The sequence below is a fragment of the Oryx dammah genome, unplaced genomic scaffold, assembly GCF_014754425.2.
Source record: "Oryx dammah isolate SB20612 unplaced genomic scaffold, SCBI_Odam_1.1 HiC_scaffold_3, whole genome shotgun sequence".
In the NCBI taxonomy this organism is placed as follows: Eukaryota; Metazoa; Chordata; class Mammalia; order Artiodactyla; family Bovidae; genus Oryx; species Oryx dammah.
The window spans coordinates 22,470,971-22,496,639 of NW_024070187.1; the positions used below are offsets into that span (position 1 = coordinate 22,470,971).

Genomic DNA, 25,669 nt, shown 5'->3' on the forward strand with positions numbered 1-25,669 from the left:
AGGCTTTACTTAGACTCTGGATTTTTCATCTTTTTCAGTTTGACTAATTTATTTTGACTGTCTTCAAGTAAACTGATTCTTTTCTCTTTTTTCTACAATTATGCCCATCTAATATCCAAAAAAATTTTTGATATTATATGTTTCTAGAATTTCCTTTTTTTAAAATGATAATTTCCATTGCTTTGATGAAATTTCCATCTCTTCACGCATTTGTACCATTTTACAATAGATTCTGTAACATACATATCATAATTACGTTAATGTTCCTATTTGATCATTTCAACATCTGAAGCATTTCTACGTTTGCCTCTAATGACTATCTGCTCTTGACCACAGGTCACCTTTAATTCCTTCTTTGTATTTCTTGTAATTTTATATCTGGTGCTGAACAATGTACTAAAGGATCAAAGTAAATAATATATACCCCAGGAAAAGGCATATCTTTTCTTCAGTCAGACAACTAGACTTGAAAGCTGACTCAAACTAATCTGTAGATGAGCTGAACTTGGTCTTTTTTTTGTGACTTCACTTAGATTTAGTTAATCACTGGCTTCAAATACTTTGAGGGCAGAACCATAACTTTTTTGCACAGCTTAGTATCTAAGCTTTGGTGAGACTCAAGAAATCTCTGTTGCTCTACAGACTGGCTGTCAGCCTTTGGGTAACTGGATGTTTCTTTTTCCTCTCAAGTTCTGCTTCCAGAAGTTTTTACATCAGAATAACTCACTCAGATTTTGTGTAGCCTCTGTATACACCCAGTTAAGGTAGATTCCTTACTATCCCAAATAGGGGATTTTATTCCACTTTTACAACTCTCCATATTTAGAATCTGTTTGCTGCTGCTTTCCACACAATAAAAGCTTTGATGGAATTTGTTTCAGCAACTCTCTCCCACTCCTGCTCTTCAGCAGCCACTAGTGGTTCAAGAACTGAGAACTTCCAGATGTACAAGAAGGACTTAGAAAAGGCAGAGAAACCAGAGATCAAACTGTCAACATTCATTGGATCACAGAGAAAACAAGGGAATTCCAGAAAAACACTGACTTCTGCTTCATTGACTATGCTAAAGCCTTTGATTGTGTGGATCACAACAAACTATAGAAAATTCTTAGAGATAGGAATACCAGACCACCTTACCTGTCTCCTGAGAAACCCGTATGCAAGTCAAAAAGCAACAGTTAGAATCAGACATGGAAAAGCTGACTGGTTCCAAATTGGAAAAGAAGTATGTCAGTGCTGTACATTGTCACCCCATTTATTTATCATATATGTAGAGTACATCATGTGAAATGCCAGACTGGATGAATCACAAGCTAAAATCAAGATTGCCAGGAGAAATATAAACAACCTCAGATATCCAGATGATCACACTGTAATGACAGAAAGTAAAGAGGAACTGAAGAGTCTCTTGATGAGGGTGAAAGAGGAGAGTGAAAAAGCTGGCTTAAAATGCAACATTCAGAAAACTAAGGTCATAGCATCCAGTCCCATCACTTCATGGCAAATAGAAGGGGTAAAAGTGGAAGCACTGACAGACTTTATTTTCTTGGATTCCAAAATCAGCATGGATGGCAACTGCAGCCATGAAATTAAAAGGCACTTGCCCCGTGGAAGGAAAGTTATGACAAACTTAGACAGCATATTAAAAAACAGGGACATCACTTTGCTGACAAAGGCCCATCTAGTCAAAGTTATGGTTTTTCTAGTCGTCATGTAGAGATGTGAGAGTTGGACCATGAAGATTGGACCATAAAGAAGGCTGAGCACCAAAGAATTGATGCTTTTGAACTGCAGTGCTAGAGAATACTCTTGAGAGTCCTTTAGACTGCAAGGAGATCAAACCAATCAATGAATCCTTAAGGAAATCAACCCTGAATACTCATTGGAAGGACCGATGCTGAAGCTCAAGCTCCAATACTCTGGCTACCAGATACAAAGAGCCAATTCATTGGAAAAGATCCAATTGGAAAGATCCATTGGAAAAGATGCTTGGAAAAAGTGAAAGCAAAAGGAGAAGGAGGTGGCAGAGGATGAGATGGTTAGACAGCTTCTCTGACTTAATGGACATTAATTTGAGTGAACTGGGAAATAGGGAAGGTTAGGGAGCCTGGCATGCTGCAGTCCATTGGCTCTCAAAGAGTCAGACCCAACTGAGAGACTGAACAAGTGGTCCTCAGGTATTTTAAGGGTCTTTCTTGACCTACTGCCTGCCTCCAGTAAAGATATACTAGCTTTGTGCACTTAAGACAACCTACAAAAGAGTTAGTGGGTGATGCAGACCCACTCTGTAACTGGGGCTCTTTGGGATTTTCATTCATCACACTAGCTTAAGTACAGCCATTAAATATTTGCTAAATATTCAGCTGGTTTTTCTTTACTCCTCATCTATAGTGAGTTATTGTCTTTTTGCTCTGTAAGGGATGAAGGAAATTATGAGTTGTTTCTCTGTCGTGAAGGACTTGTTCTTTCCTGGAACTTAGTTTGTTCAGATTTCTTTTGTCCATTCATTTTCTGCTGTATTTAAAAAGGCTACTATGATTTTGAAGATCATCTTGCTCGTTCTTCCTATCACAGTAAGAATAGTAGACTCTTATGTTGTTGTACATCTTAATCAGAAGCCAAAGTCCTATGAGACCTAAAGACCTTAAGCTTATCATTTCTTAAATTCACAGCATTTGTTTTGTAAACAGTTTGTTAATCTCACCTATTAGATTAAAATAATAGATTCTGTAAGAAGATAGTAAAAAAAACTTTTAGAGTGTACTTAATCTGTAATATACATCTATTTCATTTCATGGCAATTTTCATTTAATCAAGATTCTTTGTTCTATTGTTGTTCATTTGCTAAGTCGTGTCCAACTCTGTGACCCCACGGACAGCAGCAGGCCAGGCTTCTCTGTCCTTCATTATCTTCCAGAGTTCACTCAAATTCATGTCCATTTAGGTGATGCTGTGTAACCATTTCATCCTCTGCCACTCCTCTCTCCTTTTTGCCTTCAATCTTTCCCAACATTAGGGTCTTTTCCAATGAGTCGGCTCTTCACATCAGGAGGCCAGAGTATTGGAGCTTGAGCTTCAGCATCAGTCCTTCCAATGAATAATCAGGGTTGACTTCCTTTAGGATTGACTGGTTTAATCTCCTTGCAGTCTAAGGGACTCTCAAGAGTCATCTCCAGCATCACAGCTCAAAAGCATCAATTCTTCAGTGCTCAGTCTTCTTTATAGTCCATCTCACATACATATGGGCTTCCCTGGGAGCTCAGCTGGTAAAGAATCCACCTGCAATGCAAGAGACCCCGATTCAATTCCTGGGTCGGAAAGGTTTGCTGGAGAATGATAGGCTACCTACTCCAGTATTCTTGGGCTTCTCTGGTGGCTCAGCTGGTAAAGAATCCACCTGCAGTGGGGGAGACCTGGGTTTGATCCCTGGGTTGGAAAGATCCCCTGGAGAATGGAATGGTTACCACTCCAGTATTCTGGCCTGGAGAATTCCATGGACTGTATAGTCCATGGGATTGCAAAGAATCAGACACAACTGAGCAACTTTCACTTCACATCCATATATGACTACCAGAAAAACCATAGCTTTGACTAAATGGACCTTTTTTGGCAAAGTGATGACTTTGCTTTTTAATAAGCAATCTAGGTTTGTCATAGCTTTCCTTCCATGGATCAAGAGTCTTTTAATTTCATGGCTGCAGGCACTGTCAGTAGTGATTTTGGAGCCCAAGAAAATAAAATCTGTCACTGCTTCCACTTGTTCTCCTTCAAGGTATAAGTAAAAAAAAAAAGCCATAACTCGTACTAGGGTGTGGCCAAATTGCTTTTAACTTTTTTTCCTGACAAATGTTCAGTTTTCAGTTGTTTCAATCAATGTCTTTCAAATGGTAATTTCAGAGGAACGGAATTAAATGTCTGGCAGAGGAATTTTCCAACAAAAATTCAATTTCATTAGCTTTGGAAATAAAAATAAGGAGATGACCTGGAACCTAGTAAAGAAATCAAGTCACATATTTATTTAGGCTGAGCCATTTCTAACAGTTCAAGATAATCCCTATAAAAGATGGCCAATAATTATATTGAAGTTCTCAAACCAAAGCTTTCAAAAGATTAACCTAGCTTCCCAGAATAATAAAATGGGAATATGCCCAGGGTTCGCTTTAAAATTTTTAAAGTAAGATGCATACGCAAACTGGAAGTGCATGCATGTAATCCTCTGTTCTCTTAAATCCTTATCTGGAATAGTAAATCTTTATTCCCTCAATGTGTGATGAACAAAACAATGAAGCACACACCAGAGAAGATAAAAAGTCAGGGGGTCTGCCTTCTAATTTCAGCTCAGCCACTAAACCTGTGGTACTTATGAAAGTTCTTTCATTTCCCTGGACCTCTGTTTCTTCATTTATATAATTATAAGTTTGGGGTCAGAATTGTAGGACTTAGGATACTCTTCTGGGCTAGAGGCCATGCCACAGATGGTTTTCAGGTAATTTTCCCTGGATGCTAATCAGATACCAACTAAGGTGGTAAGGATGATATTTGCAAAGTTGAATAAAGGTAATGATTTCCATTCCTATTCCTTTCATCATCGGGTTTGGAGTCAGATGATATGTTACTATTTCTATGGATCTATAAGACAGAGCATGACTGGGTTTATGAATCTGATTGCTTTGGAGGAGCACATATGCAACATATGAGGCGTCACTCTTCCTATCCTGTTGAAAGAGTAGACATAACCTATTTAGAATTGCAGGCAAAAGATAATACTACTGAGATTATTATATTTCTAGAATCTTGATACCATAAATTAAGCGAACAAAGGAAACAGTGGAATATTAAAGTTCTTTGGTGCAGTTTGTTATCTCTCTAGAAACTTTATTTATATGCATGTGCGATTGTATTTTGTTTCTATGTTCATTTAAAAAATACCTTTTGAAAATTACCAGTATGTTTGCTTCTGATTCTGAACGGCAAAGGGACCAAGAACCTAGAAAGAAGCCAAGAAAGAGTCTAGAAAGATCCAGGAAACGTGGAACACGAAGAGTACGGAAACAAGATAGGCTGCTGCTGCTAAGTCGCTTCAGTCGTGTCTGACTCTGTGCGACCCCATAGACGGCAGCCCACTAGGCTCCGCCGTCCCTGGGATTCTCCAGGCAAGAACAATGGAGTGGGTTGCCATTTCCTTCTCCCAAGATAGGCTGAATTGGGATCAAATGTCTAGTTACTCTACCTTCAGGTCGTGCCTTCCAGATAGAAAGTTGCCCACTGTCCTTTGTATGGGTTTCACACAGAAAGCCAAAGAATGTGTGCTACCAAGTAGTAAATCAACATATCTGACAAATGTGTGAGATTTTGTTAGGAGCATTTGGTATTTTTTGAGGACTTCTTATAGTCTTGAGAACCTGATTTATTCTTTAAAAAAATATTAAATAATTTTGATAATAAAAGTGAATTAAGGCAGGAAAGTAATCTTGGAAATTTGTCTGGGCAATAAAGGGGCTGGTTAGAGCTTTGGGAATATTGTCATATGTAGTGGATGGGCAGAATATAAATTAAATATGAGAATGATTTAGGGAAGCATCTACATGTAGGATGGCTGGAAAGAAAGGTAAAATATTTTAGAGAAACCTGCTAGGAAGCTTTTTCAGAAGGAAGGAGGAATAACTGATGGCCTGAATAAATTAGAGAGGTGGCAGTAAAAATGCACAAGGACTGAGATATCAGACATTCAAAAGAAAAGGCTGTTCAGGCTCCGAAGGAAAGAGCTGGATTTAAGATAACATTCAGGTTTATGGCTACAAACTTATGAGGTAGAAGAGAAGGGGTATTCATTAAAGAAGGTAACATTTCATTGTCATGGAAAAGTCCAAGCAGGAGTATTGATGGGGTAGCTGCTGGCAATGCAATTATATGGCATTAAAGTATATTAGATAAATGTGTCTTTGATTGGAGCATATTGGTTATAAACTTAGCTCCTGTATCACTAAACATTAATAATCACCACAGAACAGTTTTGGGTTTTTTTGGTGGAAGAGGAAGTATTCTGAAATAGGGTCCCAGAGTTTCTTTTGCCATTTAAGGTAACAAATTCACAGATCTAGGGACCAGGATGTGAATATCTCTGTTATTGCTGTTGTTGTTTAGCTGCTAAGTCATGTCCAACTCTCTGGTGACCCCAGGAACTGTAGCCCGCCAGGCTCCTCTGTCCATGGGATTTCCCAGAGAAGAATAACTGAGTGGGTTGCCATTTCCTGCTCCAGTGAATACCATTAGGAGGCAATTATTTCACTTACTACACTAAACAAATGGTGTTAAACCAAAAGGCACTCTCATGAAACAAGAAAGTGGTAATAACTCCACAATTGAGCATGTCTTAACACTCTCAGCAATATCTATTTTTCCTTGACCAAGAGTTAATATTACACATATGACCCAAATGACAGCTATTACCACGCTATCAACACATCCTTATTGTCTAAACCAGGATAGGATATTCTGAGAAATTTTTCTATCAACTGGATACAGCTGCTTTGCAAATCTATTGACCAAGATTTTTCAAACAGATTGTTGGGGGATCCCTAAATGTGTGTGGGTAAACTACAGTCTTTTAGAGATGCTGACCTCTGAACAGTAGAAGGATGGCGAGTGTGATGGTTAATTTTATGAGTCAACTGTCTTGGTTATTGTGGGTAGTTGTTTAGTCAAACATCAGTCTTGAGGTTACTGTGAAAGTATTTTTTAGGTGTGATTAATATTTACATAAGGGACTTTAAGGCAGATTACCCTCCATATTGTGGGCAAATCGCATCCAATCAGTTGAAGGCCCTAGGAGAAAAGACTGAGGTTTACCAAGGAGGAAGGAATTCAGTTTACAGACTGCCTTCAGACTCAAGGCTGTAACATCAACTTCTGCTGGAAGTTTCAGCTTGTTGGCCTGCCCTGCTGATTTCATAATTGCTAGCCTTACAATCACTTGAGTCAGTTCCCTAAAGTAAACCTTTTACTGTCTCTCTCTTAGTATATACCCTTGATTCCGTTTCACAGGAGAATCCTAACTCAATGAGGGAAATGACTGCAGTGATTCTGGTAGACTATAATAAGACATAAAAAAACAAGTTCTAAATGCAGTGAATATTCACACCTGCAGTAACACTAAAAAGATATTCTGTAATTATTTGGTAAAGGCAAAACCCAGAGAACAAAGGAGTCCCTTCATGAATATTGTTTCCAGATAGGTTAGTAGTTGGGCGGTCTGGGGGGTTTCTGGACCTGTCAAGCGTTTCAGAGCATAGAAACTCCAGGTTTGAAAATTATCATTGTACAACAGCTGCAAAAGTAACAGGGAGTTCCTTAAGGATTAATTTATTCAATCTGTAATTTAAAAAAGAAAAAGAAACCCTTTCTGCTGTGTGTGTGTGTATGTGTATGTGTATGTGTATGTGTGTGTAATCAAGGCTAACCCATGTGTGCATTTTTCTTAACAAAATGAGTGAATATTACAGAGACTATTTCTCGTTACCAGTTACTAATGGATTGCATTTATGTTTTTCTCTAACCCTGTGATAAACTTACATATTTAAACGTATTACATTTGACCTTGAAAAACCTACATTTTTTGTTTGTCAGCTCAGAGAAGATGAACAGATGTGTCTCAATCATTTGAACACAGATAGTTCAGGAGAAGGGAATGGCAATTCAGTCCAGTATTCCTGCCTTGTAAATCCCCTCGACAGAGGAGCCTGGAGGGCTACAGTCCACGGGGTCGCAAAGAGTCAGACACGACTGAGCATAAGCCACCGTATAGCTCAGCGCAGCACATTCAGAAGGCTCATGTGCCAATTTTTCACTCTGGTAATGGCAGATGCCATAGATAAGAGATAGAAGATGAAAGAAAACAAAGGAAAAGAAAAGAAAGTGATATTCTAAATAGCTGCCTTGTTTGCGGGCTAAGTTGCTTTAGTTGTGTCCAACTCTGTGTGACCCTATGGACTGCAGCTTGCCAAGCTCCTCTGTCCATGGGATTCTCCAGGTAAGAATACTGGAGTGGGTTGCCATGCCCTCCTCCAGGGGATCTCCTAAACCCAGGCATCGAAGCCACATCTCTTATGTCTCCTTGCATTCGCAGGTGGTTTCTTTACCACTAGCACCACCTGGGAAGCCAGATAAGCTGCCTTATATTTCTATAAACAAGAGCTTATTTTTGAAGCTCAAATAATACTAGTCTGATACCTAACGCTTGCTGCTGCTGCTGCTAAGTAGCTTCAGTCGTGTCTGACTCGGCACGACCTCATAGACAGAAGCCCACCAGGCTCTCCCGTCCCTGAGATTCTCCAGGCAAGAACACTGGAGTGGGTTGCCATTTCCTTCTCCAATGCATGAAAGTGAAAAGTAAAAGTGAAGTCGCTCAGTCGTGTTCAATTCTTCACGACTCCATGAACTGTAGCCTACCAGGTTCCTCCGTCCCTGGGATTTTCCAGGCAAGAGTACCTAATGCTTACCAGGGTTTTATTGATTTCAATCTATGGTTAGTTTCATTGCCATCAACAAATTAACACAGTAAATATTTACTGAGTACTAGAGACTCTCTCAGGCACTAGGAATAAATTCATGAACAAAATGGACAGGGGCTCCCTCCTAAAGGACAGCATTTGCCCTCAGAAGTAAAAGTGGTGATTTAAAGAAAAAATGTGCTATGAAACAAAAATCACTATGTTTTGGGGATTGTAAAAAATACCATAAAGAGTAGCTGAGATAATTTCAAACTTGCCTTTATAAATTATTCATTAAAGCCATAAATTTAAATAATTCTGCACAAATAATTCATAACCTTTCCTCTTCAGTAAGGTCATCTGCTGAGATGCTAACTCCAACTGTCCCTCTTTCTCTGGGGCTCCTGTGCCTCAGAGAGCCAGAGCTCATCATAGTGGATAGGGAGGCAGTGGCCGAGGAGTGGTTAATAACCTCTGCTGGCTGACTGGATTCACCCCAGCTCTACCACCATTTGAGCAAATGATAGACACTCTCAATGCTTCATCTGTAAATCAGGTTTGAAAATAGTACCTACCATGGGTTTGCTGAGAGGAATTAAATGATATAAAGTAAGAGAGGTTCTTAGAATTATTCTTAACACAGAGTACATAATATGCAAGCATTAGCTCTTATTAGTAGAGAAAAACACACTACATTAGTGATACTGATTTTTTGTGATTTTATTTTCTCTTTTTCTTGGGTCCACTCTGAGTGTATGGGTTTTATTTATTTATCTAACCTTCCTCTATCTTCCCTCAGCATCTACAAGAGTGCCTAGTATAAACCAGAGTGTGTTAAACTTCTAAGAATTCATGAGGGTTTATTTTTGTTTTTAGTAATGATACACAAAATAGTCATGTATGGATGTGAAAGCTGGACCATAAAGAAGGCTGAGTGCCTAACAATTGATGCTTTTGAACTGTGGTGCTGGAGAAGACTCTTGAGAGTCCCTTGGACAGCAAGATCAAATCAGTCAATCCTAAAGGGAATAAATCAACCCTGAACACTCATTGGAAGGACTGATGCTGAAGCTGAAATGCCAATACTTGGACCACCTTATGCAAACTGTTCATTCATTGGAAAATACCCTGAGGCTGGAAAAGACTGAGGGAAGGAAGAGAAGTGAGCGACAGAGGATGAGATAGTTGGATGGTATCATCAACTCAATAGACATGAGTCTGAGCAAACTCTAGGAGATAGTGAACAACAGGGAAGCCTGGTGTCCTGCAGTCCACAGCGTTGCAAAGAGTTGGACACAACTGAGTGAGCAACAACAAGAAAACCATCAGCTCATGAAATTTACTTGAGAATGTGCAAAAGATATACTTGGGAGGATATATGAAAAAACCTATACTTGGAGGCTGTGTTATCAAAAAAATGAGCTGGAAGAATCTATAATATTACAGGCAATTTACATGCCAAAACTCCAGTTTACTCAAACACTACAAGTTTTGATAATGTGTTATGTGTAAAGCTGTTCCTAATTTCCTTTTTTATTTTAGAAGTGATGCATTTGTAACTACTTGGAAGTGTTTACATGACTACAATTATTTTCTTATCACCTTTACTTCTCATGTCAGAATGAGGAATAATCTCCCCAATTTCTTTTATTTTGCATTGATTTATTCATTGCCCCTATATTCTATTCAGGTGATTTAACAATGAAAACTAAAGAGGTAGAAATTAAAAGACGCTTATTCCTTGGAAGGAAAGTTATGACAGCCTAGATAGCATATTGAAAAGCAGAGACATTACTTTGTCAACAAAGGTCCATCTAGTCAAGGCTATGGTTTTTCCAGTGTTCATGTATGGATATAAGAGTTGGACTGTGAAGAAAGCTGAGCGCCAAAGAATTGATGCTTTTGAATGGTGGTGTTGGAGAAGACTCTTGAGAGTCCCTTGGACTGCAAGGAGATCCAACCAGTCCATCCTAAAGGAGATCAGTCCTGGGTGTTCATTGGACGGACTGATGTTGAAGCTCTAACTCCAATACTTTGGCCACCTGATATGAAGAGATGACTCGTTTGAGAAGACCCTGATGCTGGGAAAGATTGAGGGCAGGAGGAGAAGGGGATGACAGAGGATAAGATGGTTGGATGGCATCACCAATTCAATGGACATGGGTTTGGGTAGACTCCAGCAGTTGGTGATGGATAGGGAGACCTGGCATGCTGCGGTTCGTGGGGTCTCAGAGTCAGACACAACTGAGCAACTGAATTGAACTGAATGAGGTACACAGAACTTCAGGCATTGTGAAATTCATGTTTGGGGAAAACATTTAAAAATATTTTTTGCAAAATACCTTTGATATTGCGTCTTTCTGTTCCTAATTTTCTTTTCAGGGAGTAAGATTAGTAATTTCTAATTTGTAAAAACATTTCTTTCTATGTAGAACTATGCTACATATATTTCTAGTAGTGTTTCTATAGAAGTTCTTCAACAACATATCATTAATTCCATTCCATGTATAAAAGGCTTCTCAAATCTTATCATCCTTTTATCCTGAACATTATGAAATTGTAGGTTCAAGGTCTTAATGATCAGATATTTTGAAGCTGATACTGAGTCAAAATTATAGGGCCAATGAGGCAAGCAAAACATGAGTTCAGCGATATTCATGTCTATGTTGTATATTTTATTATACAATCTGTATTATGTTATTTTGTACTTCCACTAGGGATTAGAGCCTAATGTTATGTTATGCTTGCTTCTGTTATAGGTTTAATATCTCTGCCACTTAGCAATAACCAACACTATGGTTTTTGAATGAATTACCTAGATTATATTGAACTATCCTAGACTATATTTAACTTCTTTTCAAAAGTACAATTGTTTCATAACAATATTTTTCCAAATACAAAATAATCATTATAGTCTAATAATGGCTCAAAGTTTTCATATGCCATTAACTTTCTAATTAATAAATTAGAAAGTTTAATAAAGAGAGTAATATTTTGTCAGTGTTAAAGATCAATATGAAGATGAATTATTTGGCAGGTCTGCAATACTGATACAGTGAAACAATTGAGACTGATGAACTTGGATGCCCACCGGAATTACCTGGGAAACTTGAAAAGTACTGATAGCTGGAATCCACTCAAAGATTCTTTATTGATTTGGGGGTGTGGCTTGGGCATAGGATGTTCTGAAGGCTTTGTAGCTAATTACAACATGCACCAAGTTTCAGAACCACTGCTCTAAACCCTTGATACTCAAGGTCTGAGAACCAGCAACATCAGTTTTACCTGGAAGTTTGTTTAAAAAGCAGAAGCTTAACTATTCCCCATACCTATTGAATCAGATCCATATTATCAGGGCTTCCATTTAAACTATAAAGAATCCTTTTCCTAAAATAAAGGACCAAGTCTATTCCATCCTTTCCAACTCTAAAATTCAGATACTTCAACATGAATGAGACACTAAGAAGCACTTTCAAACTTACCTAGAATTCTTTATCTATAAATGAGAGAGCAAAGCCATCCTATCTTCTCCAATTCCACAATTCTCATTTCACAAACTTAAATATAATGCTGAGGGAATTTGTAAAAATTGTGTTATCGTTTCATCTCCATACCTTTACATACACTTTCTTTTCCTTAGAATTCCTGTTTCTTTCTCTTTTCTCATTGAGACACATCATTTAAGATCTAGGTAAAATCCTATTTCCTTTAGGAAACACATCTTGAAAAATAATATAGCTTTTCTCTAAAATTCTATTGTCAATGTAATCAGTTTTGTGAAGTGTCGCACATTTTTTCCTCTCTATGATTACATACATAATATCTTGTTTTCCCAGTTAAACGATGAGTATCTTAAATAAGCGATCATGTCATGTTCCTTTTCTATTCCAACCTAATGTCTAACTTTTGTAAGTGAACTGTATATTGTTAAAATGTATGTGGGAAATAAAAATAAGTGTGCATTACTCTCACAAGATTACTTATTCAAAAGCAGCCTACCATTGCCCTTTTCCCGCAATGTGACCTCGCCACACATAGTGCACGTTCTAGCACATCTGGGTGAATCATAATCAGTTGTGCCTTAAGGGTCCTACTCTTTTCTTCCTGCTTCCCTCAGGCCTGACAGCCTGATGATAAAACTATTTTGAATAGCACAGAAACTCTACTGAAGAAAACCTCTGCTCATCAGCCCTACCGTATACCTATAGGAGACCTCTCACGTCCTGTAGCCATGCCTGTCTTACTCACCATTACATCTCCATCATTGTGTTCGGCACATACTGAGCATAAAACTGTATTAGAAACAGTGTGACAACCAAAAACACAGGAATAAGCAATAAACAATGCATGCTGCTAAACTTGTGATAAATTTAGAAGTACAATCTTTTATCATAATGTTTTCCTTTATATATATGTATATGTATATTTCTATGATGAAAATAATATACAGTCACTGTAGAAAACAAAGATTTAGCAAAATGAAAAAATGTAATCCCTGAAAGAGCAGAACCCATGCATAACTGTTAGCAGATGCATATCTGTCCAGACTGTTGATTTATATATGTATATGTACACATATATATGCAGTGTGCATTTATATATATACACACACAAACATATGCTATTAAACATATGTATCTCTTAAAACAGGCTCACACTCCATCTCCTGCTATATATCCTACTTGTATTCGATTAAGTATAAATCAAAGCATCACTCCAGTCAGCAAATCAGTTTAAAAGAAAATTTGTTTATGATGGTTGCATTAACATATGTACCAAAATTTATTTGATCAATGACCTATCTTTAAAGGACTGAGTTATTTTCATTTTTGGTAATTATAATAATGCTATGATGAACAGTTTTCCTCATTCATTATCCAAATATTTCCTTGGAATAAAAACCAGCTCTCTCACCAAGGGATGGGAGGTTTTGAAAACATTTCATCAGCAATTCTATACTCTTTGCTATAAGATTTATTACATTGAGTGAAATGTGACAAAAAGAATAATTGATGCAGTTGGAAAATACTCACATTCCTTGTGAGGGCAGATTTCAGTTTGGAGAGATTGGAATTCATAGTATGGTATCTCATGTTTGAATGTGGATGTGAGAATATCATCAAGTTCGTCGATGCCACTCTGTTTTCAAATGAAAAGGAAATGTTTTGTTAGTTTAAATATTTACAAAGAAACTTATCTTAGTGCAAGATAATAAAAATTATCGACTGGGATAAATACTGGATAACCTTTAATAATACTTACAACTTTTTAAAACTAATAATATAAAATATTAGGGACTTGGAAAAAAGCCAGTTATTAGAATAATAGAAAATGAATGCAAGAAATAAGTCTTTGCTTTTGGCTGGGCTTCCTTTGTGACCCAGCTGGTAAATAATCTGCCTGCAATGTGGGAGACTGGGTTTCATCCCTGGGCTGGAAAGATCCCCTGGAGAAGGGAAAAGCTACCCACTCCAGTATTCTGGCCTGGAGAATTCCATGGGCTGTATAGTCCATGGGGTCGCAAAAAGTTGGACATGACTGAGCGATTTTCACTCACTCTCTTTGGATGATAATTTACTTGAAAATTGACTAATTTTAGAAGAGTTTTATAGGAAGCCAACGATAACACTGTAATTTGTTTCAATAATAAATTCTGTTAAAATATATGCTTCATTTTAATAAATGAGATAAAATGATGAATCTGATTCTTCAATAAGGGTCCGAAATGAGATTATTTTACTTCTGTGTCAAAGTGAGGGTGAATATTCATCTTGACCTATTTTTTCCCCTGTAGATATAAAATAATTACATATCAACTTTATTTCCCTAATCTGAACATTTTGGGAGGAGCTATTGGTCTTGTACTACAATGACATAATGGACTGCAAAAGCTACCATTTCTTTTAAACTGTGTTTTGTGAAGCAATGGCTGGGATTAAACAGACTTGTGACCCAGATGATTAAAGCTGAGAAAGTAGGCCAATGAACAAAATCCATGGGTGGAGAGAGGATTATGGAACAAAAATATCTACTAAAGACTTTTGAAATGATTTCCAAGTAAATTAGATAGACTGCCAATATGAAGTCACAGAAATTAAATGATTGGGTTGAAAAAAATGATTTATTCTATTTCTTCATTTTTCAATACCCTGCATACCTCAAATAATAGTGGTTCAAGCCTTTCTGGATTCTCTAAAAGTCCTGTTTAGAAGTGAAGAGAAAGGATGAAAGTTATAGTTGTGTAATGCAAAGCAAAATGAAAGTGTTAGTGGCTCAGTATTGTCCGACTCTTTGCGACCCCATGGACTGTAGTCCACCAGGCTCCTCTGTCTATGGGGTTTCCCAGGCAAGAATACTGGAGTGGATTGCCATTTCTTCCTCCAGGGGATCTTCCTGTCCCAGGGATCAAAACTGCGTCTCCTGCATTGGTAGGCTTTTTTTTTTTTTTTTTACCATTTAGCCACTTGCGAAGCCCATATCTAACTAGAAGAGTGGTTAAAAATACAAAAATCTAATCTTCCCACATTTAATAGCTGACAAGAGGCAAGGAAAAAGGTTTTAAAATAATGATGTTGAATGAATAAACCTCTAAGGTTGACTACAGAATACTAAGTTATTTTTTAAAATCTGGTAGAGAAATACAGTAGTAGTAAAGAATCTTAACATGAGAAATGATTTCAGTGAAATAATCATAGGAAGGCTATGAAATGTTCAAAATAGGAGACAAAATATATCATGTGCAGCATTTTACTTTCAAGTATCTAAAAAGAAAAGCAATGGTTGAACTAAAAACATCTTGTTTTTCTTATAACAAATTTTTATGTTTCCTTAAGTTTCACTAGTAAAAGAAAATAAGATTCACTTCATTTATTCCGTGTGCTATGAAAGCCAGCCAAAATAGACATTTAAAGGAAAATTTGATACATAGTTTACATATCTTAAACAAAATTTCCTCCTACGGCTTGTAGAGAGAATGACAGAGAACAGAACAAATATTTTCTGGTTATAAAAAGCCTTTTCTTTTTTACTTTATAAGTATTCAACTTCAAGCACTTAATGTAAAAGAATAAACAAGTAAATTGGGCTAAGATAAAAGGGATATTTTCCTTTGTCAAATTAATTTTTCTAAGTTGTAAGTGAGTCAGTTCTAAGAATTTCAACGTAATGACCACATATGCACAAATGAGTGTTACGAGTATTAAACAATGCAATTTAACACCTCCTTCAAATATTTTGTATTTACTATTGATTAGGTATTCATGTAGCTGTAGAATATCTTTAAATAACTTGAAAGCAATTATACCAGGAAGAAAATATATTTTGAAATCTGAGTTGAAATGCCTGCTTCAGGACTCATTAGTTGTGGACCTTAATAATACTTACCCAACAGAATTACTTAGGAGTTTAAATAAATACTTTGATGTGAGCCCTTAGCTATAACACATGAAATACAATCACTGTGATTTAGAAGAGTGCACATCTATTCATGAGGAGAGTTCACTCCTCAAACTAGCCTTCGCACTGACTGAACAAATTAAGTGCAAAGGCTAGTTTGGGGAAATATGTCTGAACAAATAATTTAGTTTCTCTTTTTAAATTGAGTAATGCTTATCTTTAAAATTAGTTAGAATGTAGGTTTTATACTGTAGTACAGAGATCCAAAATGTCAGAGGCTAAAACAAGATAGAAGCCCATTTCTCTTTAATATAAACATCTGGAATGAGGCAGTCTGGGGCTGCTGTCCTGGCTCCTTGATTATGGGATCCAGGCTCTATTTTGTTTCACTGCTATGTATCATTTTCATGGTTTTGGATGGTTCAAAAATCATTCCCTTGTTAGCACTACAGTCAATCACAGGAAAAAGTGAGTAATGGGGAGAGCATGGCTGCATCCTTCTTTTAAGAACATGATCAGAAATTTGTACAAATCACTTCCATTGACATGCCATTGACCATTAATTAGTTATATGACTACACCTAGCTGCAAGGGCGTCAGCAAGTGTAATAATTATCTGGGTGGTCATGTGCCAGTTATATTACCATACAAGAAAGGAAAAAGAAATATTAGTAAACAATTAGCAGTTTCTGTCATCTCCATCAGTCATGAGAAATGTATAAACATCATAATTACGTGAAGGCAATCTGATAAAAGTCAAAAGAACAACACTCTTCTAGACCATTGATTGAATTTGTGCTGAATTTTTTGACTTGACCCCTCCCTCACATAAGGTCAAAAAAGTCCCAAAACTTTGATCAAATTTGAACAGACTTTTGAATGAAGATATTTAAGGACATTAATGATGAAACAAAAAAGAAATGAAATAACGAAGTTTTCTATGGCAGGCATTTGTTAGAATAACCATAAGAACCATGTCTTTTCTCACCCTTACATCCCTTTAGCAATCATTCTGTAACACCTTCAGTTCAGTTCAGTCTCTCAGTCGTGTCCGACTCTTTGTGACCCCATGAATCGCAGCACGCCAAGCCTCCCTGTCCATCACCAACTCCCAGAGTTCACTCAGACTCACGTCCATCGAGTCAGTGATGTCATCCAGCCATCTCATCCTCTGTCGTCCCCTTCTCCTCCTGCCCCCAATCCCTCCCAGCATCAGAGTCTTTTCCAATGAGTCAACTCTTCGCATGAGGTGGCCAAAGTACTGGAGTTTCAGCTTTAGCATCATTCCTTCCAAAGAAATCCCAGGGTTGATCACCTTCAGAATGGACTGGTTGGATCTCCTTGCAGTCCAAGGGACTCTCAAGAGTCTTCTCCAACACCACAGTTCAAAAGCATCAATTCTTTGGCGCTCAGCCTTCTTCACAGTCCAACTCTCACATCCATACATGACCACTGGAAAAACCATAGCCTTGACTAGACGGACCTTAGTCAGACCTTACTACTGTTAAATATGGGCTTCCCAGGTGGTGTTAGTGGCAAAGAGCCCGCCTGCCAGTGCAAGAGATGTAAGAGATATGGATTTCATCCCTGGGTTGGGAAGATTCCTTGGAGGAGGGCATGGCAACCCATTCCAGTACTCTTGTCTGGAGAATCCTATTGACAAAGGAGCCTGGTGGGATACAGTCCACAGTGTTGCAAAGATTCAGACACAACTGAAACGACTTAGCATGCAGGTATGTGCATGAAATATGCATATGAAACAAAATAAGGGTGTTTTTAAACATTTATTTAGCTTTTAATTGAATAATTGCTTTACAGAATTTTGTTGTTTTCTGTCAAACATCAATATGAATCAGCCATAGGTATACATAGGTCCCCTCCCTCCTGACGTCTTTTACAATGTTTTGTTGGTTTCTGTCATAATTACATGTGTATCCCACATGAGCATCCCCCCCTTCCCCACATCCACCCCTCTAGGTCATCACAGAGCACCAGACAGCTCCCTGTGTTATACGGCAACTTCCCTCTAACAATCCATTTTACACACAATAGTGTGAATATATTGATGCTGCTTTCTCCATTCGTCCCACTCCCTCCCTGCCCCCTGTGTCCACTAGTCCATTCTTTACGTCTGCATCTCCATTCCTTCCTTGCAAATAGGTTTATCAGTATCATTTTTCTATATTTCATATATATGTGTTAATATACTATAATTGTTTTTCTGTTTCTGACTTACTTCACTCTGTATAGCAGGACCTATGTTTATCTACCTTGCTAGAACTGACTCAAATTCATTCTTTTTTATGGCTGAGTAATATACCATTTTATATATGTACCACATCTTCTTTATCATCTGTCAGTGAACATCTAGGTTGCTTCCGTGCCCTGGCTATTGTAAATAATGCTGGAATGAACACTGGGGTACACGTGTCTTTTAGAATTGTGGTTTTCTCAGGATATATGCCCAGTAGTGGGGTTGCTGGGTCATATGGTACAGTTAATCCTAGTTTTTTAAAGAAATCTCCATACTATTCTCCATAATGGTTATTTCAGTTTATATACCCACTAACAGTGTAGGAGTGTTCCCTGTTCTCTACACTTTCTCCAGCATTTATTTGTAGATTTTTTGATGATGGCCATTCTGATTGGTGTGAGGTGATACCTTATTGTAGTTTTGATTTGCATTTCTCTAATAATGAGTGATGTTGAGCATCTTTTCATGTGTTTATTGGTCATTTGTATATCTTAGGAGAAATATCTGTTTAGGTCTTCTGCCCACTTTTTGATTGGGCTGCTTGTTTTCCTGATACTGAGCTGTATCAAATGCTTATATATTCTGGAGATTAATTCTGTGTCAGTTGTTTTGTTTGCAGTTATTTTCTCCCATTCTGAGGGGAGCTTTGGAACAAATATTGCATTAGACCATTTAAAGAAATGTCTTTCAAAAAATCCTTATCTAAATGAGGCCATGATTTCTTGAAAAATTTTGGGAATTATTCTCTTGAATTGTTTTAGATGCTAGCTTCCAAAACAAACAATAGAATTAGTCTCATCATTTTATATTCATTTGATTTTTTCCTTTGTTGTCCTTTTTTTTTTGCCCTGCTCTTTTAACTTCAGCCAAAAGCAGCACTGCTTTAGCCAATAGCCCAATAACCTTCTCAAAATGGCCTGTGTCTGTGCTATCAGGAAGCCAGGACCTCTGATTGATGGATCACATGAGGTTGGGTGGGAAATTTAATGTATATTCTTTCATCCAACAAAATACACATTGAGCAGCCATGTATCTGGCAGTGTACTTGATTTTGGATATGAAACAGGGAACTAAATAGATAGCATCCCCACCTTTATTGACTTTGGAGTTTAATGAGAGACAGATAATGAAAGATAATTTGAAAAATATCACACCCAGAAATGTCAGATTATAGTATTACAAAAAGATACATAGGGAGATGTATGGATCAAGGAAGGCTCCACTGAGGAAGAGGTGCTGGATAAAAAATTGGAGTTAAAATTAAGTAGATGAAGATACTTATTGGAAAGGGCGATAGAGAGAGGGTTTCAGTTACAGAGGAGCACATATAAAGGCCCTGAGGTAGGAAATTAACTAAAAGTAAAGCAGATCAGAGGTCCTGGAAAGCAGAAGCAGAAGATTAAGATGGGACCTATTTAAACTTAAAAACTTTTGCACAGTGAAGGAAACTACAAAGAAGATGAAAAGATAATCCTCAGAATGGGAGAAAATTATAGCAAATGAAACAACTGACAAAGGATTAATTTCCAAAATCCACAAGCAGCTCATTCAGCTCAATAGCAGAAAAACAACCCAATCAAAAAGTGGGCAGAAGACCTAAACAGACATTTCTCCAAAGAAGATATACAGATGACTAACAAACATGTGAAAAGATGCTCAACATCACTTATTATTAGAGAAGTGTAAACCAAAACTACAATGAGGTATCACCTCACACCAGTCAGAATATCCATCGTCAAAAAATCTACAACAATACATGCTGGAGAGGGTGTGGAGAAAAGGAAATCCTCCTGCACTGTTGGGGGGAATGTAATTTATACAGCCACTATGGAAGACAATGTGGAGATTACTTTAAAAACTAGGAATAAAACGATATATGACCCAGCCACCTCACCACTGGGCATATACCTAATTGAGGAAGACACATATACTCCAATGTTCATTGTAGCACTTATTTACAATAGCCAGGACATGAAGCAACCTAGATATTCATTGACAGAGGAATGGATAAAAAAGTTGTGGTACAGGTACTTAATGGAATATTATTCAGCCATAAAAAGAAACACATTTGATTCAGTTCTAATGAGATGGATGAACCTAGAGCCTATCATACAGAGTGAAGTGAGTCAGAAAGAGAAAGACAAATATCTCATATTAACACATATATAGGGAATTTAGAAAGATGGTACTGATAACCCTATCTGCACGCATCAGTGGAGACGCAGACATAGACAACAGACTTGCGGACACAGAGAGGGAAGGAGAGGTGGGAGAAATTGAGACAGTGGAACTGCAGCGTATATATCTCCATATGTGAAACCAGACAGCTTGTAGAAATGTACTATAAGACGCAGGGAGCTCAAAGCTGGTGCTCTGTGACAACTTAGAGGGGGAGGGGACTCCCGGGGGAGGGGACAGACATATACCTATGGCTGGTTAATGTTTATAAATGGCAGAAACCAACAAGATATTGTAAAGCAATTATCCTCCAACTAAAAATAAATTATTTTATTAAAAAGATTAAGTTGGAAGGTGAGAGGGGCAATGACATCAAGGCCATATTTTTCATGCTAAAGATTTTTTTAATCCATTTAACAACTGGAATCTATTGAAGTATTTGAACAAGAGAATTGTATGCTGACATCATTATTCTTAAAATACCCTCACAGACCAGGGACTTCAGATAAGTAGGGTATGTGCAAAACCTACAGTTGGGAACCAGTTAGGAGATTGGTCTAGCAATGTAGGCAAGAGGAAAAGGTCCACTAAAGTGTGAAAACTAAAGAGATGTGTAGAGAAGTGAGCAATATTTAGTAAGTAAAACTGATATGGTTTAATAATGGATTGAATTTTTAGGGTGAGGGAGTGCAAGGTATGAGGAGACTCCTGTGTTTCTGGTGTTTAGAATAGATTGACTATGATGCATTTCATGAGTTAGAGAACAGTGAGAGATAGGCTTAAAGAAAATCCACAGTTGGTGTATATCTCATAAGCCAATGAGATAAATTGCAGAGGAAATATTCATCAAAAAATAAGGGTGACTAAGAATCAAAACTGGATGGATTTAAAATTTTATTTTATAGATCTACAATGAAGAGATTGCAAAGGATACTGAGAATGAAAGGCAAAGGATGTAAGAAGAAAACCAGAAACACATGTCTTCCTGGAAGTTAAGGAGAAAAATTAAATCAAGACAGTAAGTTTGTTCAATGGTGTTAATTGCTGCTGAAAAGTCAAGTTACATCTTTTAAATGTTCATCAGATTTATTGGGAGGGACTTGTGCATAACTGATTTATATTTGTTTGTGTGTTGATACTTAATAAGGTTGATGAAACTAAATGGCTGATCTCTAAAAAATAATAAGTTCTTAGAAGTTTAATTTTCCTTATCAGACTTATTTTACTTAATTTCCTATGTCCTGATACAGTTTAACGTAGAAGCATATTTCATGAATGCTAAACACAATTTAAACTTCCCAAATTATATTCCACTTTATTTCTTTATCTTATTGTTAATACTATTTAATAAAGAGAACCACAAGAATGTACAATGACTTTTAGTAAATGCAAACAAACACATTTTGGCCACAAGGTTTTTTAGTCTTCTAATTTCCAAAGAAGTATGGAATATTTGGGGTTTGTTCCTACCTTTTATTTATATGAATAAAGCTATGAAGGAACCTTGTTAACAGTGTTTGACTTGTGCTTTGTTTTTTAGGGTTGTTTAAAAATGCTCGTTATGATTGAAGATCTGAATGCTCTAAAGAACTAGACAGTAAAAGCAGAAGGCTGTACTTGGATGGGGTTGCTATAGACAGCATTTACACCAGCACATAGACATCCTCTGCAGAAGGCAGTCAAAGCCAGCCCCAGCTTGACAAGAAGAAAGCGGATGTAAGGTGCAAGAGAGACATTTTAGTTTGGGAGAAATAAAGCACTGAAGAAGTATTTATTTTCATCAAGTAAGCAGAAACTATAAATTAAGAAGTCATAAAATATATTCTAAATAGTAGCTAAACATAAACTAAAACATATAGGACCAATAACTATTAAAATGGACTAAAGTGTCATATAAGATCAAGAATTGTAGAGAAACAACATTATAGTTATGTCACTGGCTATTTCTGTGCTCAGAAATAGTTTTTTCTTATAACAGTGGCTGTATCTACCATTAAAGCTAACTGATTTACTTGTTTTTCTCTAAATAAATGGATGAGTGTACTAGCTGTGTGTTCTTGTTTGAGTCAATGATTTGTAACTGAGGTGAGTATAATCACTGAGTCTGAGCTATCCTAATCAGGCATCATTAACCGTTAGGAAATGTCACATATAAACTTCAAAAATTTGTTTTACTCTTATTGGTCCACTCCAATTAGGAGAACAAACAATAAGAAACATGAATCCAGAAATACATCTTCAAATTGCATTTTGACTATTCTTTGTCTGATTAAAAATCTCTGATGGTTTTCTTCCTGATAGCTCAGTGGGGAAAGAATCTTTCAAAAGCCTGCAACGCAGGAGACACAGGAGGCACAGGTTCTATCCCTGGCTTGGGAAGAACCCCTGGAGAAGGAGATGGCAACCCACTCCAGTATTTTTGCCTGGAGAAACACATGGAGCTTGGTGGGCTACAGTCCAAATTTCTGATCAGAAATACAAAACAAGTAATAAAACTGATCAAAGGTACATGAAACTCAAATCACTTCCTTCTTCTCTGGGGGTAGAATTAAGAATCAGTGGCTATATGGAAAGCCCATATATTTGCAAATCAATCCTCTTTAATGGAGAACGGTCATAGCTCTCAATCTAAATAAGCATTTTTTCCCTTGATTTACAATTATGGAATATTTGAGCTGGAAATGACCTTGGAGATCATATACTTAAATTTCTTCACTGTTCACAGGAGGGAATTCCTTTAGCACTAGGGAAAATGAGCGCTCATGAAGTGATTACTTAATAAAAGAATCTAACTCCTGCTCCTGCCCTATCTAGAACTATTTCTCTTATACCACACTGCCACAGTCCAGTAGGAAAAAGGAAAGATAATAAGCAGCCTTTTGAGAGAGGTAAGACCTTAGGCATTTTTGAGTAATAAACCTCTCCTTAACGTTCATAAGAAAGGCAAGATCGGAATCAAAAATTTTACAGCCATTAAAAGTCAGTAATGAAGTATATTTGGGAAGCTTGATGTACTGCAGCTCACGGGGTTGCAAAGTGTCGGACACAACTTAGGGACTGAACAACAACGATGAAGTATATGTACACGGAGTTCATGACTGAGGTAGGATGTGAAGGAAAGTTTGTAGTACAAATTTGCCTAGTATTGTGAACCTCTGAGAGTTCCTTACTTTCATAAGCATCAGATTCATTTATTCAATTTTATGAATAAATAGCAGTATAATTTTTAAAAGGGAAGATTTCATTTCTCTCTTATTTGTATACTTATATGATAGGTTTTCACTTATTTTTTTAAATTGCACTAGGAAAAAAACGTATCACTCTTTTCTCATTTTTTTAAACCCTAAGTATCAGTTGTGTTACATGCATCAGGAGCTATAACTACGTGAAGAAACTGAGCATGCAAAGATGAAAAGCACAACGCCACGCCTTAAAGATGAGGCAGTGGAGGGTAAATGGCTTACTGTGTGTTTAAAGAGGGCCCCGTCCTGGGTGGCTAGAACACAGGAATAATGGAGGGAATTAAGGAGACAAGGAGGCATGCTGTGGAGGAGTCAGTGTTGGAAAAGATGCAGGACCCTGAAGGCTTGTGTGTTTATCAACCTTTTGAGAGAGGCAAGGACTTTTTTTTTTTAAAAAAAGAAAAGTTAAGAGGCCTGGAAGTTCCCAGTTTCTTTCAGTAGGAAGAATCTTCTGAAGACCTCTTTCAGGGAGATAACCACTAATGTTAAGCTTTAACTTAATGAAGAAACCAACCTGTAAAGGAACTAATGAAAAAACAAAAACTGGGAAATTCCTTATGATGTGAGTTCTCTTAATCCATGTCCTCCACTTCAACCCTATCTGGCTTCACAGTGTATTAAATATTTGTAGGCAGTAAACCAAAGACTGGATAATCAGTTCAGTTCAGTTCAGTCGCTCAGTCGTGTCTGACTCTTTGAGACCCCATGAATCGCAGCATGCCAGGCCTCCCTGTCCATCACCATCCCTCAGAAGAAATGGAGTAGCCATCATGGTCAACAAAAGAGTCCGAAATGCAGTACTTGGATGTAATCTCAAAAATGACAGAATAATCTCTGTTCGTCTCCAAGGCAAACCATTCAATATCACAGTTATCCAAGTCTATGCCCCAACCAGTAACGCTGAAGAAGCTGAAGTTGAATGGTTTTATGAAGACCTACAAGACCTTTTAGAACTAACACCCAAAAAAGATGTCCTTTTCATTATAAGGGACTGGAATGCAAAAGTAGGAAGTCAAGAAACACCTGGAGTAACAGGCAAATTTGGCCTTGGAATACAGAATGAAGTGGGGCAAAGACTAACAGAGTTTTGCCAAGAAAATGCACTGGTCATAGCAAACACCCTCTTCCAACAACACAAGAGAAGACTCTACACATGGACATTACCAGATGGTCAACACTGAAATCAGATTGATTATATTCTTTGCAGCCAAAGATGGAGAAGCTCTATACAGTCAACAAAAACAAGACCAGGAGCTGACTGTGGCTCAGATCATGAACTCCTTATTACCAAATTCAGACTTAAATTGAAGAAACTAGGGAAAACCACTAGACCATTCAGGTATGACCTAAATCAAATCCCTTATGATTATACAGTGGAAGTGAGAAATAGATTTAAGGGCCTAGATCTGATAGATAGAGTGCCTGATGAACTATGGAATGAGGTTCGTGACACTGTACAGGAGACAAGGGTCAAGACCATCCCCATGGAAAAGAAATGCAAAAAAGCAAAATGGCTGTCTGGGGAGGCCTTACAAATAGCTGTGAAAAGAAGAGAGGCGAAAAGCCAAGGAGAAAAGGAAAGATATAAGCATCTGAATGCAGAGTTGCAAAGAAGAGCAAGAAGAGATAAGAAAGCCTTCTTCAGCGATCAATGCAAAGAAATAGAGGAAAACAACAGAAAGGGAAAGACTAGAGATCTCTTCAAGAAAATCAGAGATACCAAGGGAACATTTCATGCAAAGATTGGATAATACATATAGTTTAATAAAAAGTGGCAATGAAGTGCACCTAACACAAAGGTGAAAATAAGATTTCAATAGGTATAAAGTAAAACATGCAAGATGATAAACATATTCAATGCAATATACCTTTTAATCAATAAGAACTATAACTAATAAAAATTATTTGGTACTATTCCAAAAACTCTCTTGATAAACATGAACCTAACGCTTTGATCAATAATTGCTATTATAGTTTAGCATCCTGACCTAGTTTGTTTTTATATATCTAGTTGTTCCTATATAAAGTTAAATTTATTGTTGCCCCTAGATAATTTTGTAAATCAGATGGGAGTCTCAAAGGCTTTAATTATCTCAGTTAAATAGGAGTTA

The 25,669-nt window shown here is 37.2% G+C and overlaps 1 protein-coding gene across 1 annotated transcript in view; it reads right to left on the reverse strand.

Moving 5' to 3' along the window:
• The window catches only part of LOC120862282 (B-cell scaffold protein with ankyrin repeats-like), a 156,866-nt gene that overhangs the window by 19,863 nt on the left and 111,334 nt on the right, over positions 1-25,669 (reverse strand). Inside the window, exon 6 of the mRNA XM_040238380.1 lies at positions 13,523-13,628. Coding sequence (XP_040094314.1) covers positions 13,523-13,628 — 106 coding nt within the window. The remainder of the gene's footprint in view (positions 1-13,522; positions 13,629-25,669) is intronic.